General features: G+C 42.9%; 1 protein-coding gene across 8 annotated transcripts in view; it reads right to left on the reverse strand.

The window, feature by feature from the left end:
- The window catches only part of osbpl5 (oxysterol binding protein-like 5), a 52,606-nt gene extending 32,443 nt beyond the window's left edge, over nt 1-20,163 (reverse strand). For 2 of the 8 annotated variants that reach the window (XM_047596621.1, XM_047596615.1), the window contains exons 1-2: nt 19,970-20,162; nt 8,003-8,064 (exon numbers count right to left, since the gene is read on the reverse strand). Coding sequence is in view for 2 of the 8 variants with exons in the window: in XM_047596614.1 (XP_047452570.1) it covers nt 4,079-4,091 (13 nt within the window). In the remaining 6 variants the exon portion in view is untranslated. Of the gene's footprint in view, nt 1-4,078; nt 4,107-8,002; nt 8,065-8,136; nt 8,248-19,969 lie in introns of those variants that run through there. The other 6 variants (XM_047596623.1, XM_047596617.1, XM_047596614.1 and 3 more) reach the window with 5 other exon arrangements.
- Nucleotides 20,164-20,742: the final 579 nt, after the last annotated feature.

Below are 20,742 nucleotides of genomic sequence, written 5' to 3' on the forward strand. Positions count from 1 at the left end.
TAATTAATAAAGTAATTTTATTTTACTAGATAAAACTTTATTTTAATCTTATTTCATCTTTCTTTTTATTTGTGGTCTGTAAGATTGTTCTTTATGTGCAACCGACCAAGAAATTTCCCTCGTGGATCATTAAAGACTTTAAGAAAAAGAAATAAAAACATCGCCTGAGAATATGAGTCTGGTATCATGATATCTGGATTAAATTATGAGGCACGTTACAACTGAAACAGACAAAAAAATAAATAAACCTCTATCGCTGCATAAAACCAGCCCTAACAATTAGATTGAGCTGGCAGATCTTTGTCGGAGTATAATCAGTTCCCAATGGAGTGACCAACTTTCCATAATGCCGTTAGTCATTAGGGGAGTATGGCTGCGGAGACGCTGGACTTTTTCTGCCATCTAATTGATTTTCTGACAAAGTCACCTTCAACGAGGCAGATAACGCCAGACTGTACCAGAGAGCAGGAAAGAGTCAACAGCAATTTACCTGAAAGGTATTTACAAGGTTGCCTATAGGATTCATCGTGTGCCCGTTTGAGAGCACAGCAAGATGTTACTTGAAGGCAAAATTAGAATATATGGTTTATACCTCGGCAGAAATTACAGTTTTCTTACAATTTATCTGGAAAAATACTCCTTTAAGTGCGTAACCTTATCAACAAATTCATATTTTACCTTCATCTCTAAATGCCACACCTGCATTTCGATTCCCACAGCAGAAAAAGTCAAGGCATGAAAAGGCAACGCATCAGCCGATTTTCCCATCCAATTGCACCTTGAATTATTAATATATCAGAGCTATGCAAATTAGAGTCTTTCCTTTGCTCTAAGTCAGGTTGCTGCAGCAATTTAAATGTCCTGTTACATTATGACAAGGCCCTATTATAGAGCAGAAGCCCTCTGTGGCAGAGAACGGAATAATAAGATGTGGAGACTGCACAGCAAAGGGAATACAGAAATAGAGGGGCAGAAAATGAGCCTGTGTCTGTGTGATTAAGGCAGCGCTGGGCCGAGTGCTGTCCTCGGGGGGGGGAGACTGTGCGGAGAGGTCAGGGGCTCTGCTGTCTGTCTGCTGGAGACACAGGAGGTGTGAGGAGCTGGGAGGGCGATGGCTGCCAGCGGAGACGAGGAGGCTGCCTGGCTCGAGTGGACAGAAGTCGAAGGATAACAGATGACAAGGTGTCAGATAAATGACTTTAATTAATGAAGCCGAGCAGGAATGCAGAGGAACTGATTACAAGCTCCTCAGGTTGTTACATCCAAGGCCACGTCCACACGTAGCAAAACTATCTTCTTTTCTTCCGGGTTTCTCAGGCTGTAGTACGTATCCCAGGCCTGTGCATGGCGCTGGTTCTGCTACAGACCTCAGCCAAAAAAAGAAGAAGAAGAAGAGGCAGAGAACGCGCATCAACCTTGCACTGACCTAGACACCCAAGGGTCAATGTCTGATGCAGCAACATCACAAGCCTGTAGTCCACCATCGAAGATGACGTCATTATGAGACGTCGGGGCGAGGCGATGACATCATCATGTTTGTATCAGGTGTTGAAATGTTTGAAATAAAAGAATATGCACAGGCTCCGTATTTTTCTTTTTCACCCTGAGGTTCCATCGACAGAAAGATCTGGATCCCTCACGTACGACGAAGACTTGAGAGGTTCCACCCAAAAATCTAATTTGTGTAAACGTGGCCTTAGTGAATAAAAAAAAAAAAAAACCCAGTCACCCAAATGTGACTCGGTTTATCAGTTTAAATCTGTCCTAGAGTGAACTCTCAGCCTCACAACCCAAACTCGCCACTTCCACTTTCTTATCAGCTTGGTGGGTGTTGGCCAAGACGTGACCCGAAACTAAACGGAATACCAAATTCTTTCACTATGCACGGAAAAATTGTGTTGCCAGCTAAAACCACAGTACAGTACCCAAGAAAAACATTTGCCCTGTTGAGAAACTAGAAGATGAATCAATGCACAAAGTGGAGAAAAGCCATTGGGGAAATAAGCAAAGGTTCCTGGTGCGTTTGGAAATGAGTCAGACTTACCACACTCCCACATAAAGCACTTTGAGGCTGGTAAGTGTTTTCTTGCTAGAAAGAAGTAATATGTTTAATGCCAGATCATTCTTGGTTTATAGAAAACAAGGACCACAAAACACTATAATTTGTACAAATAATATGAGACACTTCAGTCTGAAAACTACTACATAATTCCTCATAATCAATTCCAGTAAAATCCTTTGAAGCCTAACATTGATCTTCCCTCTGTTGCTATTATTCAAAGATACCAAACATTTTTAAGAAAATTGCAAGCTTGTACCATCCAGCAAATCAATACTGTCAAGTTCCGAGCAAGTCTGTCAGGTCTAGTACTGACTGTCTTTAAATGTTGTAACATTAGTTTAAATGGTCTTCAGAAAATCTTGAGATTATTATGTGAGAGCTGGTTCCTGTCTCAGCATGCGGCTCCTCCTTCCACCCCGGCAAGAAACGGTGACAGAGGAAACGAGCCAAATTCACACCACTTCTATAAATTACAAGACCATCTTCTTTTGTGAGAAACTGCCTCACAAAAAAAAAAAAAAAAAGGAAAACTGTGAGAAAGCTCTGCGTCGGGCTGCTGGCTGATCTCACACCTCACATGAATGGAGACCGCTCATGATTTGCAAAACTTTTTAAGGAGAAATAATTAGGTCAACCTGCATAGAGTCCAAGTTCCTTTGTTGCGGCAGTCGCTTGATATTCATGTCACATCTGAACTGACGTAATGTAAGGACACTACACGATCTCTGAAGACAAAATACCGGAACAGTCACAGCATTTAGTGTGAAATCAGCTCATTTACACCGATCAGCCACAACTTTAAAACCACTGAAAGGTGAAGTGAAAACCATGTCTTGGACCTGGCATTCATTCACGTGGATGTTACTTAGACATGAAGCACCCATCTAAACCAGACCAGGCACCCCCACCCCATAGCAATGACACTCATTGATGATGCAGCCTGGGTTTAGAGACAACTCAAAAAACACAAAAACAGCACAAGATGTTGACCTGGTCTCCATATATCTGTTGGATGATCCACCTAACAACGCCCTGGAGAGGTCAGAAGCCACTGAAGGCTTTACCAGAACCTCATAAGATTTACATTGGCAATGTACAAAAATTACAAGAAATAAACATGCAAAACTGAAAAAAAAACTGATAATACCACACTAAAGTTGATTAATTAAATAATTTTTCAGAGATAATTGCTCCAAATACATGGTCCTCTATGATGCAGATGAGCTAAGGAAGTCTGACATGAAGGGTGATGAATGTCTAGCGGAGTAAGAGTGAATATCAGTTGCAAAGAAGACAAACTTAATCATCAAATCCTGGGTTAAATTAATAAACGTATACATAAATATACAGATTTGGTATGTGTTGACGTTGTCGCTAGATAAAAGTTTGTGTCTTGTGATGTTGATGAGTCACAACTGCTTTGGAGACCTACACAACATTAAGAAGGTGGTCATAATGTTATGGCTGATGAGTGTATGCCCATTATTTTGTTAAAAATCATTAATATAAACATGCAATGTATGAAGGGTTAAAGTGCCAGTTTGCAATAGCTGTGCACGCTGCTTTCTTTCTTTCCTTCTTCTTTGCACGTTTTTGATACGTTGCAGCAGATAAAGTCAGTGTCGTCGCTTATCGATTAATATCATGACACCGAGCACTCGGCTATCAAGCTATCTGCTAAAATCCTTTTCACACTCACTCCCCTCCAGCGGCGCAAAGCCCAAATCAGCCAAACAAACATGGAGATAATCAGGATGAGTTCGACTCTATTGACGGTGCTTTAGCTGAGAGCGCACGAGTAAATCCAAAGACTTAGGGCTGAGGAATGCAGCTTCCAGAAAAAAAAAAAGGTATATCAGTCCGACAGAGCATGTCACTGGTTGGCTCTGCGGATTGTAAAAGGCCATGCACCACACACGACTAAAGAAGAGTTAAAACCACATGCTGCATGTGAATTCTGAAAGGCCGTTCCACGAGCAAAGGAAATTAATTAGCTGAAAACTTTCATTACTGTACCTGAAAGAGACATCGTTCCCCACACTAACTGCAATAAAAAACAAAACAACAAAAAAAAAACAGAAGTTGTGAGATATGACATTTGAGCCTGTCGGCCATATAAAAAGTGCAGTGACAGAAAGGGCACACAAACGCTATCGAAATAAAGCTAAATTCACTGTGTATAAATGTTTAGAAAGGGAGGATTTCACAACCATTATGTTTGTAACGTGCTTTGTATCAGGAGGTCAGGGAGGGCATCCTTTTACAGATTTCTGCAAAAAGTCAACTCTTAAACACTTATCACAGCCCATCCATTCTTTTTTTTTTTTGTCTCTCCGTCAACTCGATACCGATGGAGACCTTGACACATGCTGGCAGAAACAAAACACCAGTTCAGTTAATTGACATTGGTATCTAATGGTACTTAGCCTTGTAGAAAGTTCTAGTTATCATGGTCTGAATGTCTCCACACGTTAGATTTACACCACCACCCTAATCTTATGGAGATCTACATCTACATCTGCACAGCAGTTCGTTCCGCTTTCACACTGAAAATTGCGCGTTAACTTGGGATTTTCTGACCAGGATCGACCCACTTTTGTGGGCGCTTATGGGCTTTCAGGCTCATGTCATCATGTTGACAACATCAGCGTTACACATTTAAGTGCTTAAACAATGGACAGCATGGATGCCGTCGTTTCGTGCATTGCAATTTTGTCCCTTTTGCAAAGTACACAAAGTCAGCGCAGACTGAAAAATGTCCTAGCGCTGCAAGCTGTATATAAACGCACGTGCAGTTCACATCAGAATCCCCCGATCGGTGGGATTTCCAGAGCTAATTCACGTCTGTGCTTCCATTAAAGATCGTGCAGCTACGTGATCGGTCTCTGGGAGATCAACAGGAACGCTGATCTTATGGGCGCGGACCAACACTGTTGCTCTCTTTTGAAATCTCAGTGAGCTCAGCTCTCACTGCCCCGGAGCTTCCACGATAAAGTCCTGACAGGATGCCAAGTGACGAAATCAGAACGAGACCGGCAGGTACATCAATGTCCTCGGGGTAATTTAGTGGGATGACGTGGGACACATTTCACGCTGCAGGTGAGCAGCTACTTTCCCAGGTCGATTGCCAGGTCATTCAACCCGGGCAGTAGTGCGTTGTGATATGTGTTTTTAATATATATAGAAATCTTGTAAAGACATAATTATGCATGATAAAAATACTGTAAAAATACCACGATATACACTTTTAGTCGTATCGCCCCAACCCTAACACTTTCACACTGCCCGAAAAGACCTGCAATGACCCGTGTCAACGAGGGATTTCCGTGCAGTGTGAAAGAGGCTTTCTTCTTATGCTATTTCATTAAGAGCAGACGGCCCTGATTGGTGTCTACGCGTCACCCGTATGCAGAGGGTGCTTCAGATAATGAACAAAGGAGGACACAGCCACGGGTGTCAGGTCTTACGCTGCCTCTCCCTCAGTGTTGATCTCATTAAATTACATCTTGCTGCGCTGATCAAAAGAGACTTGTTTGTGAATGGAGCTTCTGCAGGACGCGGTGCAGATGCTTATTACACCATAATTTATTCTGTCTGACCACCAATTTAGAGCTCCTTTTTTCATTAATTACTGCAGAGTGAGTGTGTGTGTCTAGACTTTAATGAACTCCAAGCAAACAATGTGCCAAGTATAGGCTTGTGCTAATTTTGGATTTGTGTAAATTTAGATAACACAGTAATTCAGACCATTAAAATCTTCTTTTCACACCTAGAACTACTTTATACTGTTCCACGTTAAATAATTTTGTGATCAATACATGTAATTTTTCAGTGTTTCCCGCACAATTAATCAATCATTTACTCAGGCACAGTTCAATACAAATGCATAATATGGAGCATTAATCCCTAAAAAACGATGTATAATGAAAAGTTCTCAATCTTTCCTTTTGTTTTCATCTGCAAACTCTGCTCTGTGTTCAGAACATTTCTCGTCTGCATTCTTGGGTTGAAGATGTTGGACTAGACCATGACAACAATCTGCTTTTCTGCCCTTTTTACTCGAGTAAACCGATCTGTAATCACGGCCCCGTTGGTGTGAAATGACTGAAACAAACAAAGGCTGGCTCATCCATTACTGACGCAATAGACTGACGAGATAAATCTGTTAATCACGTCAAGTAAATGAACACGGAGACTTTTCCCTCATTCTGATTGAAGGTTTCAGGTCAACTGTTTATATGTGAGGTGATTTATTCCGATCTGATGTTTACACGGAATCTGCTTTTAATCGGAACAGACGTTTTACAGATGTGTGACGTGCGCAGATGGATGGAAACATTGCTGTTGTGTTGTTTAGTAGCTGGTCTGCGAGGTTTTCCAGCGGTTTGGAATTTATTCCACGCTTCGGCTTCTATTCGACTTGATGGACCTTTTTTTCCCGGACCAATATTTTATTTTTTCTGCCGTCTAAACATGCGATAACGTCTAGTTCTTTCAGAGTTGTTATTAAAAACAAGCTCTCCAGTTGAGGAAACGTCACTTGAACGTCACTGCACGTTCACGTCCAGACAGAACGCAGACTTTGGATCGGTTTGGGAAAAGGAGTGATCTGCCCCGGTGAATTCTCTCAGTAGGTTTACCCGAATGAAATGTACTTCCGTTTGCGCCTGTTGATTCCAGCTGAGGTGTTTATATGGAGCGTTTTCATTCGGTTTGGGCGTCTAAACCGATTCCAATTGGAATATTCGGCACCATGTAAACCCAGCTTATGTGCGCACAATGCCAAACCAACCGAGAGAACACAGGATAATAAGGCAGCCATGTAACCGGTGAGTCAGCTGACTAAAACTATTTGTAACCTTTATCTCAGCATTGTATGAAATCACATACTCTGAATACGTGTGGTTTCTATAAGAGAACAGTAGGCTGGGTGTGAGCTGCTGGGTACAACGTTGGGGCCTTTTGAGTGGTTAATGTGTAACTTGCTGTTAAATCTCGTATGCCTTTCGATGCAAACACAAGCCAAGATAAACGGCCTTGGCACATTTGGATCCAAACACTCCCCGACTGAAGGGGAAGGCGAGTTTTTAAAACAGACAAAAATGCAAGTAAATGTCCGCTTAAAAATACAAAGTTTAAGCTCAAAGGACGGATGCACTGAATGGCCGAGCGCCTCTAGTGCAGTTTATACAAGGAACATAAATAACGAGGCTGCTATCATCATCCAGGAGAGACCAAAATACACACTGTGTTGTGGTTCGCTGGAACAGTAAGTAGTTATTACACTTACACTACTCCCTGCCACTGTATCAAACATCAGCATCGACCAACGGGCTCCTTTAAGGCTTTGTGTATCTCTCTGAATTATCACCGTGTAGCCAACTATCCCTGTGCAACCCCAAATATTTACTTTTTTCTATCCCAGATAAATCCGACACGCCCTGTAATCCACTGATCTCAGTTCTGTCACACAGCTTTTCTTCTCACAAAGCTGCACCACGTTTACAACTCTGACGAGCGCGAGCACTCGTGGAAGAGGCAGAGGTCACAACACAACAGCACCATCAGCTTTACTACGCTACTACTCACAGTGCGATCAGACAGGCGGACAAAGGCGGCACCGGCATAAACAGAGAGTCTAATTAACACCTTGAGAGACGTGCCCCAATTCTCTCACAGCTCCCGGCAACACTGGGTAAAAATGTGCTCGCATTTGTGTCAGACGTTGAAAGTAGACTGATGCCTGGGAGGAAATCAGTTAAAAAATGATACCACCTTAAGTAGCCCTGCCCTTAAAAACCCGTCCAAGGACGGTAAAATGTAAATAGCACCTGAAAACCTTTTGATTAACTGAAGCTAAAAGAGACAGATTTAATTTAATGGAGCGTATGCATTATTAAGAAATCAAAGAGCCCGGCGACAGGCGAGAGCTCGGTTTACCTTTCACCTGAGCCGCAGGAGACACAGCATCCACGGGCCTTTGTTGGAGCAGCTCGCCTCACCTGCAGAGGCACAAAAGTCAGAATAAGGTTTCGCTTTAACTCACTCAGCGCAAACAGAGAAAACCGCCTCACCCCGAGTCTCTCTCCGCTTCCCGTGCTCCTCCTGGTCACACCACCGTGCTAAGGCCCCACCCCGCTCAGCCCCGGTCCTAAGGGAGCCGCAAACATCTCTGCTTATTCCACCTGCACACACACACACCACTGTCACCGGTCGACTCACGCTTAGACTCTACTACTACTACTACTACGACTACTTCGGCTGCTCGCGATGAATCAAATCCCTCCCAAAAAAAAAGTCATTACACGTAAAATATTGATTATTAAGTATTAAATGGGAGCCTAAAATGTTTTGTTTGTTTGTTTTTGTGGAAAGAAACTGCACTCTGTTCAGCTTAAGTCAACTTTAACCCACGTGGTTAAAAAAACACGCACACTGTTCTATCATATTAATAGAGCGCTACTTGTCTTACACTAGACAAACACACACACACACACACACACACACACACACACCAGGATATGAATCCCGGAAGACTGGAAGCGAGAGAAGTCGGTGCACGTGACGTCTGTGAATGGTCCAAAGTCCGCTCTAAACTAACCTACTTTCAAGTTTTTAGCTTTAGCCCTTAACAAGCTGAGCACGATGAACATATTGTTTCGGTTTCTGTGTTTTTTTTGTTTTTTTTGGGGGTGGGGGGGGGGGGGGGGTTATAACAGCTGAAATTGTTGCTTTAACCACCCATTCTGGTCTTACATTTGTTTTCCCTTGAAATGCCTCTTAATCCTGCTTGTGGAAAGAACAATGCATTCTGGAACAGCTGGGATGTGTGATAAGCCACAAATCCAAAAACCAAAACACACACACACACACACACACACACACACACACACACACTTAACTGCCTTAATGTACTGTAACACAATATTACAGCCTTTGCACAGCTGTAACACCTGATGCACAGGTTTTAATATTTCACCGATTTTTTTTTTTTTTTTTTATCTCTCGGTGTCAAAGTTTACAAATAGCAGCATTACTCAATGTGAGATGTGAGGGGTGGGAGGTAAATCAGTTAACAATTTAAACTGTGCAACAACAATAAAAAAAAAAAAAAAAAAAAAGAGGTGCAGCAAGACAAAGGTACCCGTGGAAGTAAACACAGATGTATATAATCTATATCTATATTCAGTGTCTTTATAATGTTTGAAATATGTAAAAGAAAAACAGGCAGTATCTGAATCGTGTTCTCTCTTTATTGGTTTATGAAAATCTAAAATTTAGTGTAAAATGTTTGAGTCTTCTGATAAGACAAAAGGGGGACAGGTACGTTTTTTTAAATGCCTGACATGTTACAGTCTTCTCCAGAGGCGTCATCTGTGCGACACATGGTGACGTGGATTTTTAAAAAGGCGTTTTTCCTGTATTTAAAAACCTTACCTATCCCCCTTTTATCTTACCAAAAGAATCAAACACCATCATTGAAAGTTTCTGAGCTATGGGTTGGGCGGCAGCGGAGTCTGTGCTTCTGAATTGTACAACTGAGCAAAGGAGGAAGTCATAATAATCAAGAATGTCTAACCTAAATAAGAAATGAAAGATATGAAAGAGAGTCTCTGAGCTGACACGAGCGCATGAGGTACATAGACAAAGAGGGGAGGAAATAACAGAAAAATGACACATAATAGCTGGGAGGAAGGGGTAATTTGGAGTCGTCTTAGAGGGCGAAGAGCACACATTTTACTTTATTCTGCAGAAATGACACTAGAAAAATAAAATATTAAAAAGAGCACATGTGCAAAGAATCCAAACTAGAAGTTGAGGAAGGCACCGTGACCCAGAATGTGGCACGGTTTGGATGGAAGGACTCCAGAAATACACAGCTGTCCCACATTTCTTCACTCAGACCACATGTCTGTCTAACTATCTGATCTCAGGACCAGTTCAATGCAGAAAAGACACTAGAAATCCTGTATCTAGCAAACGGCTACACAATTAATTGAATTTTAATCATGACTACGATTAAATAAATCTGATCGATATTTACATTTAAAAATGTGGGTTCTGCTTAATATCTAATCAAGCAGTTTCTCAACCAGTAGTCAGCCAACCACCAGGGGGCGACCACATGGTTAAGGCCTCATTAAGTTGCCTGAGTGTATTAACGAGAGCAAGTCACCATGGACTTGTTTTGGACAAGTGACGTGAAACAAAAGCAAGAAACTATATGCAGCAGAGTTGTTTCTGCTCCTAGAGGTGAGGAAAAAATATGGCAATATAACGTGATATGTTTTCTCAAGATACAATATCGATTTTTAATGTCTTAATATCAATTTTAAAGAAAATATCATGTTTTGGGCTGATCACCACCACTACTTTTTTGCAATAAATCGGAAATGGATTAATCATCCATCCAATGAATTATCAAATAAAAAATTTATCAATTAACTGTGTATTGCAACACGATAATATCGCAACAATGTATCATATCATGACTCAAGTATCGTGATACGTATCGCATCGTGACGTCCTTGCCACTACTCACCCTTATCTGCCCCGCAGGGTAACACAACTAATCTGTTTAATCATGTAAAACCACAAACACTCAAAAGTACAAGGAAAGCATTTACATCAAAGCTAATGATCCTTCTTTTTCTTTTAAAATTGATATTAAGACATTCAAACTCAGTATTGTATATTTGACATTAATGTTATATTAATGTTACTCTGGACTAATAATCGTTATTACAATATTGTTCAAAATAATCGCAATTATCATTTGGCCATAATGATGCAGCCCTAATCTAACACATGATACGATCAACAACCAGGTGAGAAGTGAACAGAACTGACCAACTTGTGAGTTTGCCAAAGTACTTCTGCTTTCTATTCATAGCGTATTAAAGGAACTGGGTCAATTGCGATAAAGCAAGGGCACAATCAGGCGCGGCAGTCTGACAAATTGGAAACTGTATGGTTATAAAAGCTGGAAATACTGTAACCAGCGCTCTGACTGTAGCAGCCGAGAGCCAAGGCTGACTCAGAGGAAGGGTGCAGGCTAGATCCTGCCTGCTGATTTATAGTTGTCTCTGGCTCAATTCAATGACACAATGGGATGGGATGGGGAGGGGGATAACAAGTTGAAGCCAGAGGTAGGAGCTCCTGCTAATAAAACAGAGACTGAAGCAAAACAACTACTTTATTAACTAATTTATCAAAACTTATACACAGATATATTAGAAAAAGTCTCAGTATAAGACTGTATTCTTTCTGTTTGAGGGTTATTTCCCATTATTTCATATCAGTTTAACAAAGAACCTGGATATGAAGTGAATGATTTTTCCATTTCAGAGGGCATTCAGAAATCAAACATCTTGTCTGCAGCCACCTTTCATCCACCCTCGCCTCCATCCATGCGTGGCCACTTAGCTTAACGTAATCTTAAGAACGCACACGGCTCTGGTGTGGAGCACGAAGCTATTTAGGATGAAAGTGTTATCAAATTAATTTAATGTCAGCCAGTCCTTCACTTGCTTCTGTATCTGAGCATCGAATCCAAGCAGTTAATAGAGGCCAGTATTTGGAAGTGGTGTACGGGAACTGTTTGTCCTACTGAGCCATGTAACAGACAAACAACTATGGCCATAAACTTCCAATCTGCCCACAAAGAAACATCAAACAGCTGAGACACGGAGACGCAAAGTGAGCACTCGACGCCCGTGGAGGCAGCAGGCTAGACTTTATAAATATGGCACTGGGTACTTAACATTAAGTGCACTCGAATGCCCCACGGAATAATTGTTGCTCGCCCCTTGTCCTCCTAACCTGGGGCCTCTCAGCTTGAACCGTTGGAAAGAGAAAGAAAAAATATTATAATAGTAAACTGACTGTTTGAGGTGTGTATTGGAAGTGTTTGCCCTGTGCAGCTTAAAGGGCAACTCTAGCAATTTTGTAGGTTGTCACAGTATGTACAGTGTGAGATTTTCTCTATATTTTGCCTGCACATTTTGTTCATGCCCAGCCTCTAATAACTTTTTTGGCCTCCACAGAAATTCAGGTCAAGCCCATCTATCTAAAAGCTGAGGCCTCTGGAAAACTCTGGGTAGGAACTAGGGATGGGCATCGATAATATTTTATTGATACCGATGCCGTCATCGATTCCGCTTATTGATCCTGTTCTTTATCAAATCCTCCTTTCTTAAGAAGAGACACAAGCTTGTGTAAGAGAACGCATAGGAAACTGGTCACTGGATCCTAACTAGTGCTGCTCTGCTGAGACTTAGCGATAGCTGCACTTGTTGAACACATGCCTATCTCCGTATTTAATGCCATGCATCGTCTACAAATGCTTCACCCCGTTGATGGTGTTTCCACCTTTGCTTGAAGCCACCGTTTCAGTCTCTCCACCACTGCGTCTTCCTTGTCGTCACATGATGTCAATGACCTTCTTCGACGTAAAGATTCTTCTTCTTCTTCTTTCGTTTTATGGCGGTTAGCAAAGAACTTTTAGGAGCATTACCGCCACTCCCACTCTGGCCTGGGACGTAAAGATTCGGCATGAAAAGAATCGATAAGCATGAAAGCTAATGATATCGGTGAATTGAACCGGTTGGAACCTGTTCCGTTAAAGAACCGGTTCTCGATGCCCATCCCCAGTAGGAACAGATCATAAAGTGCTCCGACTGGCGTGGGTTTGCGTCAAGTGTCACACTCATGAAGTCCTCATTTAGCACTTATTAATACAAAGACGGCCTACTCCAATTTCCAGTGTTTCGATTCTTCTGAACACACTCCAGTACATCCGTAACAACCAACGTCACACGGGCAAGTCCTCCTCGACCAAAGCCCGAACGTTAAACCCATTGTGTAAAAACATCTGTTGATATTAGTTTTCCTGTCCTGTCGTACAGCAAATATCCTGCAGAAAACGACTTATATTAATAGCAATTCATCTTCATAAGTGAGCTGTGCCTGTGGGAGGCGAGGATATTTAATGGGACTGTGCAGCTGGGTTGTTAGTCAGTGATACAGAACTAAAACACAATTGTCTGCAAGACAAGGGAGGGAGGACAGGGCGTCTTTATACCTTTTTCATAAAGGAGACGCAATTTGATTGATGCCTACATGAGTATCAGATTTTTTTGAATAGCCTTTATACAGACACCTGTTCACCAAGGTCTTCTGTTACACAATCAACCGAATCATTGGGCCCGATCACATCACCTATCAGTGTGCTTCAGTGTGTCGACCTGCTTAACGAGATTACATGAATCTGTCTAACGTCACACGGCCCCTAGTTAACACGACGGTTAGTCGAGCATAAAGTAAACCATAAACAGCCGCGACGGCCACTGCATCCACGCTGGCTGTGGAAGTTGCGGAAATTGGCACGATTGGAGTACGACGCCGATCAATACGAAGGAGGCTTAAATGTCAAAAAACAGCAGCAAAATCCATTCGGCGGTGCAGCGGCAAAAAGCTTCATAATACGCTCTGACATTTTAGAATAATATACTCCTGGTACGGGAACAAACGAGACGATCAATATCAATTTCATCTGTGTGCCTTCAGTACAAAGACTGGGCCACAACATGTTTATCCAAGTACAAAAAAGGAAGGTGGGGGGGGGGGGGGGGGGGGGGGGGGTGCTAGAAGCTGAGAGACACAAACACTTGAGGAAGGAGGACGAGTGCAGAGATGAATGCTGCAGCAGTCATTTAAAGGGATAGTGAAGTTACACTGAAGCGGTGTTGTGTGAGGTGCTTATTTATAGCCGCTGTGCTACCTATAATAATAAAACGCTGGCCGGCACGCTTCCAGCTCACTGTGGACGGGGGCACCGGCCAAATGCATTTAAGCCATCTGAAAAGGAAGGTCCTTCTAAAACTTTAATATCAGATTTCACCAAATAGAACGGTTGCTGGGACGTGGTTTGAGTAAAGCTGTTCTTTTTTTGGGAGTTTCTCTTTTATGTGTGGTAGCGACTGGACCAAAGGTTTCTCTTTTTTTATAGGGGGAGGCACTAATTATAAAAGTAGCAGACACAGAGCGTCTTTCATTACTTTTTAAATGAATAATGCTACAAGTACATAGAAATGTTCTGTCACATTTGGACAGCGGCTTAAAAGACAGTCATGAGGCCTTTGTGATGACTTTGATTTAAGTCTTGGACAAAAATTTCAATGCAGGTATAAAAGTCTTGCAAACAGAAGCCGAGTCCAATACGTCGTCCTGTCTGTTCAGTGATTCCCCAAGCTGCTAAAAAGAAAACCTAATTCATACCTTCCATGGCCGCTATCTAGTAAAAGTCAAACCTTTGTTTACGACCCAACAGTCGCCTCGCATGTAAACTGAATGTGTGTTAAATCACCCAAAGACTGAATCTGAGAGGGTATCACTTTAAGACTAAAGTCCAGTGATGTCCATGTCATGGAATCCGTCCACGCTCTGAAACCCAAGGACCATCTAAAAGGTTATGGCAACGCTCGCTTCCTCTGAGCTGCCGAGTATCACAACTTTCCGCTAAGCGTAACTGAACAGTGTCACTTTCTCCCCCACCCCGGCTGACTCCTTCATTAGGTAAACCCAGCGCCGACGTCATTCATTTCCGAAAGCACGGTTATCAACAGATTTGTCTGCATCGGATGAAATGCCACGACACGGGAACATCAGCGGCCAGATGTCAAAAATAAGAGCCAATCTGACACAGTCTGCACGGAGCATAGTGATAACCATCCAAAGGGAGGGCTTTATCGGGCTGGTGATGACGTAAGCAACAACTCTTTGTATGTACGAAATGTACAACATCCCGGCTGTAAAGTCAACACAGATGCTGCAGCTTATCCCTTGAAACCGCAGATTATCGGACATTTGACATGGGCTGTGCAGAAGTGTCAATATTTTTCATGCACTGGACACTGGTCTCTGTTCCAAGTCCTGCCACTAAGACGGAGCGTTAAAAGAAATGTAGACAAGGACACGTCCGCAACTCTGATTGCACTGTAGGTAATAAACAGCACCGCTGATCACTGCAACGGAGAGCATCCAAAATAAGGCAGAACCCGTCTGTCTGAATAACCAGGAACTCAATGGCCGGTTATTATCAACTGACGTACTACTGTGTGCATCTCATTTACACAAATCATAAAAGCAAGCTGACCCAGTACATCTTTTCCTCAGTGTTATGAAAGCACCTACAGTTTTACACAAAAAAAACCCCAAAACACTGGAGCTTTTACACAAGCAGCAGCAGCAGCAGCAGCAGCTCCATACAGTAAGCTAAAGATGTGTGAGAGGTGGGTATTGATTGCAGAGGCACTAGCTGGCGTAAGAACAATCAAGGCAGCCTGTAAATAAGGGAGTGATGGATGTTTGGCGTTAAACCTGCTCTATAAATACAGCGTCTGGCTAACCAGCCGCCCAGGGCCAAAGCCAAAAAACCCAGCGGGTCATGAGGTCAGTTACGAACCCTTAATATGTTTGTTGGATACAGTAGTAAACAACACAAAGAAAGGGGAACTGTGAATTACCGATCACTTTGTTGAAAGAACAGAAACACAAAAAAAAAAGGTTGTGAAAGGAAACACTGAGAAACTAAAACATGAACATACACAAGCATAACAAGAACAAATAAATGACATGTCACACACAGGAGACTTTGTACATACTGGATATGTTTTTATATCTTTTGTATTCTCTGTTTTTTTTGTTGTTTAGTTGCTGCAGTTGCGGCCTTTGAGGAAGGTAATTTCAATCCTGTATTGTGTTGCACATTAAAGTGGGCTCGATTTGAAATATTACCGGATTTTGCAAGTGCCCCTCGTTGAACAGGTGTACAACTACACCTGTGGCAAAAAACAGTCTCCAAACGGTTTCCATTTATACAGTTATACAGTTTAATCTTGCACCAGAGTTGTAGATGCGTTTCCAGTCGTCTTAAAGACGTTTATCTTTGTCATAAAACGAGAAGAAGAAAACCTGCGTCACTAGATTAATGCGGTACACAAACACAAAGGGCTACTGTTTAACCGACATTAGAGGTTTTAAAATCCTGGTGTCAATTAAAAACTGCTAACATTACAGCGGACAGAGCCGGGCACGAGAGGATGGATTTGCATCTCACAGACAGGTGTAACAACAATGTAAATGCGGCTTTTACAGCATGCTATCTATACAAACAGTGTGCGTATTCAGCTAAAGGTTTCGAAGGAAGCTCAATCATAAAGACATTAAATAATCTTTAAAATGTCACTGCTGTGGTATTGAGTTTTCTCAGTGGGGAAAAAAATGTGATATTGTGTGACGAAGGGGGCCTCGTTTTAGACATAAAGGCCGGCTTACAGCTGTAAAGTAACTTTCGACAAAAAAATTCTGCAAGACACAGAAGGGGAAGGGAATCTTGGCACAGTATAGGCTGCTAAAAGTGCACTTGTTCTCTGGGGGCGGCGAGACAGATTCAATGTGGAGCAGTATTAGCCTAGATTCCCCCACTAGATGTTGGGGAAAGCATTTAAAACTCTGGGGAACCTGAGTGGCACTGAGCCACTTATCGACCCTGGATTAGGACAGATGCATTGTGAAGAGCAGCCCGGTTTAAACTATTACCTTATAGAAGAGGCTGGACTTTCACATAATAATAATAATAATAATAAATCTTTTGGGTCATTATTAGTAGATGTTAGTGATGCAAGAGAGGAGGGAGAGGGGTGACGCACAACAAAGGTCAATGGCTGCACAGTCAGCACCAATGGTTGGACGTGGTATTTTCTGAGTATCCTTCACAGCACAGCGTGGAAGTTGGGACATCTGTTGCTGTGTCTTCCTGCTAGAAAAAGCAGTGATGAAAAACAACACTAACCACCCACAGAAAAGTGACTCAAACAGCTCCTCGCACTCTCGCCACCCTTTCCTTTTTCCTCCATTCACCACCACTCTCCACTAATTTGTCATTCACGGCAAAGCAGAGCTCCAGTTGATAGGCTTAGGGCCCAACACCATTAAATATCCCCACCTGATTAGGGCAAGGCAGAACTGCCGCATGGCACGACCGGACTGTTTGTGGTGAAAAACAAGCATAATTACTAAAGCTAAGTCAGAAATAGATTTATTACCATTGTGACATCTTACAAAGTCCATCAGACGGACGCTTTTTTAAAGCATCATAGAAAAATCAAATATGCAAATTGGAGCAGCGCCTGATATTAATGAGTTCGTGACCCATTTTCAATGACCACGCAGCATAAATGACCTTCAAACTCACAGCTGTCAACACCGCTTGCCGCCGTCTGACAGTTTTCAGGACGTTCAATATCAGATCAATTTTTTGTGCTGTGCGACGGAGCGCCATAATACAGGATATTAGACCTTTATTGTTCTCTGTAATGAACTCAAAGGGGCTCAAAGGAAAACGCAGACACGACGCTGAGAGAAAAGGCTCAAGCGACAGAGTAAATAAAGATTCTGCAGGGCTTTGACAACAAGAGACAGGCCATTAAACTGTCTTCTCTCACTCCACGACAATTTGTCAGATATCACCTATCGTCTCACTTCTAGTACTCCGGTAATTATTTTCCACTGAGGTTGCATTGACTGATATATTGCAGCAGACCTTGTAAATAGTGACTAAAGTGAACTTCTGTTACTCTCATTACCAGTAAAGCACATCTCAAAACGATACCACCCAGTTCTACCTTTGCCCACACTGAAAATAGAAAGAGACAAACCAGGTAAAGTGGTACTGGAAATACATCAAGGCCGAACAGCACAAAAGTACTTTGACCCACGTCAATTTGAAAGATGGTTTATTGGTCAATCGCAACTTTTACAGTTTTGCTTTCTTACATTTGTTGGCTTTTCCCTTCACTGCAGTTTCTTGTTACTCACCAGCTGATGCACGCTTAAAATAAAAAGAGGTCTGCTGGCAGTCGCAGTGTGCTACGGCTACCGAACCCCATGACAAAGGTTTCAGGTTGGGCCTTACGCTAGCAATACTAGAGCCGAGGATTGCTTTGGCCTGCACTGCATGTATTTGACATTTAAATGTCTGCCGTCCCTCTACAGCTCCGCTCTGCATAGCACTAAATGCAACAGGTCGCGACTACAGATTGCATGTAAAAGACATACAGTCCTTCGTAACATCACAAAGAGGCTATCTGCTAGACAAGCTAGGTTACAAAGACTCTTCCGCCTCTGAGAAATGTTGGCATTTCTTTACTGGAGGCTGACGTACACGCGTGCCAATATGACTGCGACGAGCCAACAATCGCAAATCCCACATTTAATTTCTACCACAGTTGTTTACATTTAAGAAACAAATTACAATAAAGAACGACGAGCGAACCCATGACAAAGGTTACAGCTTTGGCACGAGACTCGGTGAAGATGTCTCTACTATCCCTCTGTATTATACTTAATGCAACACGTCTCAACCATAGGCCACAGACATACATAAACCAATCAGCCATAACATTAAAACCAGCTGCCTATTTTTGTTCAGGTTTCTCTTGTGCCTCCAAAACATTTCTCCTTAGGGAATAGGCATGGGGTTTGTGTCAACGGGATGTTGTTAGTGGGCAGCCTTCGGTACCTATGGGCTAATGATAATAATAATAGCAATGCATTGGTTTGACATTAGTTCACTCACACAGACACACCCTGACGGTGGTGAACCAAGTCTGTGGTCACAGCTGACGGAAACGTGGCTGCCAATCCGCACCAACCACCAAACATCACTCACTCGCAATCACACACCAGTGGAGTTCACGCTGGGAGCAACGTGGGTTTAGTGTCTCTACCTGTACTACCTGAATTACTACTGCTGCTGCTGCTGGGTGGAGGGGAGGGGAGGACCCTCTGTGGATCATCCCACAGATACCTGATCCGTTTGGGATGTGGGGAATTTTTTTTGTAACTGTTCCTGAATCATTTCTGTGTGTGTGTGTCAGGCTGCATCCTGCTGGGCATGGCTGCCGGCATCAAGGAGTGTCATCGCCATGAGGCGGGGATGTCTGGTCTGGTTTGGTCTAGGTGGGTGCTACATGTCTAACGCCCACACTAATGAATGCAAGGTGAATGCAAGGGGCAAACGTTTCTCCGGCAGAACACTGTGCACTACCACAAGATGTCTATATACTTCTCCTGTCAGTGGTTTTAATGTTGTGGCTGATCGGGTCTATGGTTGCAACATCAACGCAAACCATTACGAGTCCTCTGATATATGTTGGTTGTTTCATCATCATCCCCTGGCTTTTAGTTTCACTTAGAGAGGGGGGGGGGGGGGGTGACAGGAAGCTAAGGGGTACACATATGAGACAAGACCAGCAAGAGGTGTTTGCCCTTGTTTGTCACGGCCACCCCAGTCACCGACTAGCCTCACGGTTGCTATGCAAACGAGTGACAGCAGCATGGAGGAGCGAGGGGGCACGGTGTATGGAGCGTGGGGCACGGAGCACACAGCATGGAGCATGGAGCCTGGAGCCTGGAGCCCGGAGCCCGGAGCACGGGGCGCGGGGCATGAAGCGTGGTCCGCTCCGTTTACGCGGAGAGGAGGTTTTTTTTTTTTACTGTGAAGGCACCGAGCTAGCAACGTTAGCCACGACCCAGCCAGACGACAAAAACCCACTCAGATAACGTTACCAACCACCAACAACGACCAAATTCGTCCAAGCACAGAGGCGCTGGGACGCCTATAAATACCGTCAAATCCTCCTCATTCTACCAGACACCCAGTCGATGCTATCGGGGCTAGCGAGCCCCCACTTCCCTTCAAAACAAGCGCTAGTAGAAGAAATAATATAACGTTCGCTAAAAAAAATAAAATAATAATAATATATAAAATATATATATATATCAAGTTCTCCTCCTCCCTGTGCTGACGCGGTGCAATAAGATAAAAAAGACACGTAAACTCACCTCTTTGTCGACCGGGGTTAATGCGCTCACACAGTTGTTTCACGGCCTCCTTTCCCGGAGTCCGGAGTCATAGCACAGGGGGCTGTGTGTGTGAGAGGCAGCCGGCCTGGTGAAGGGGCTGTGGCGGACGGTTGCGGGAGAAGTTGCTCGGTTCCAACATGGAGAGTGTGGAGTGGAGTGGAGTGGATCCTCCTGCTGCGGTTCATGTGGCCGCTGCCGCACATAACGCAGGGAACTCTGGCGACACCTGTGGCCGCAGCGGCGCACGCCAACCTGCTGCATGATGAATAGATAGATAGATAGATAGATAGATAGATAGATAGATAGATAGATAGATAGATAGATAGATAGATAGATAGATAGATAGATAGATGCTTTAAAATAATGTAAATGCGCGTATATAATAGGGGTGGGAATAAAATATCGATATGGCACTATATCGCGATATTCTTTCTTCCGATACAATATTGATTCTGAATGTCTTAATATCGATTTTAAAAGAAAAAGTTGTGGGCCGATGATGAACGACTTCAGCACCTCCAACACCACTTTCTCTCTACAAGTATTTTTGGACTCAGTTTTTCCAATGATTTATCGCTGTCATCTGATGTACATAACTTTACATTTCTGAGTGAACTATGTAGAATATTGCCATATATCGCAATATCATGATATCAAAATAATGTATCGTGTCGTGACACAAGTATCGTCCTTAGAATGTTCCACATTTTAAGTTTACGTTTCAGAGTTTACAGTTTATATGTTATCTTCTA

Source organism: Mugil cephalus, chromosome 10 (genome assembly GCF_022458985.1).
Source record: "Mugil cephalus isolate CIBA_MC_2020 chromosome 10, CIBA_Mcephalus_1.1, whole genome shotgun sequence".
Lineage (NCBI taxonomy): Eukaryota > Metazoa > Chordata > Actinopteri > Mugiliformes > Mugilidae > Mugil > Mugil cephalus.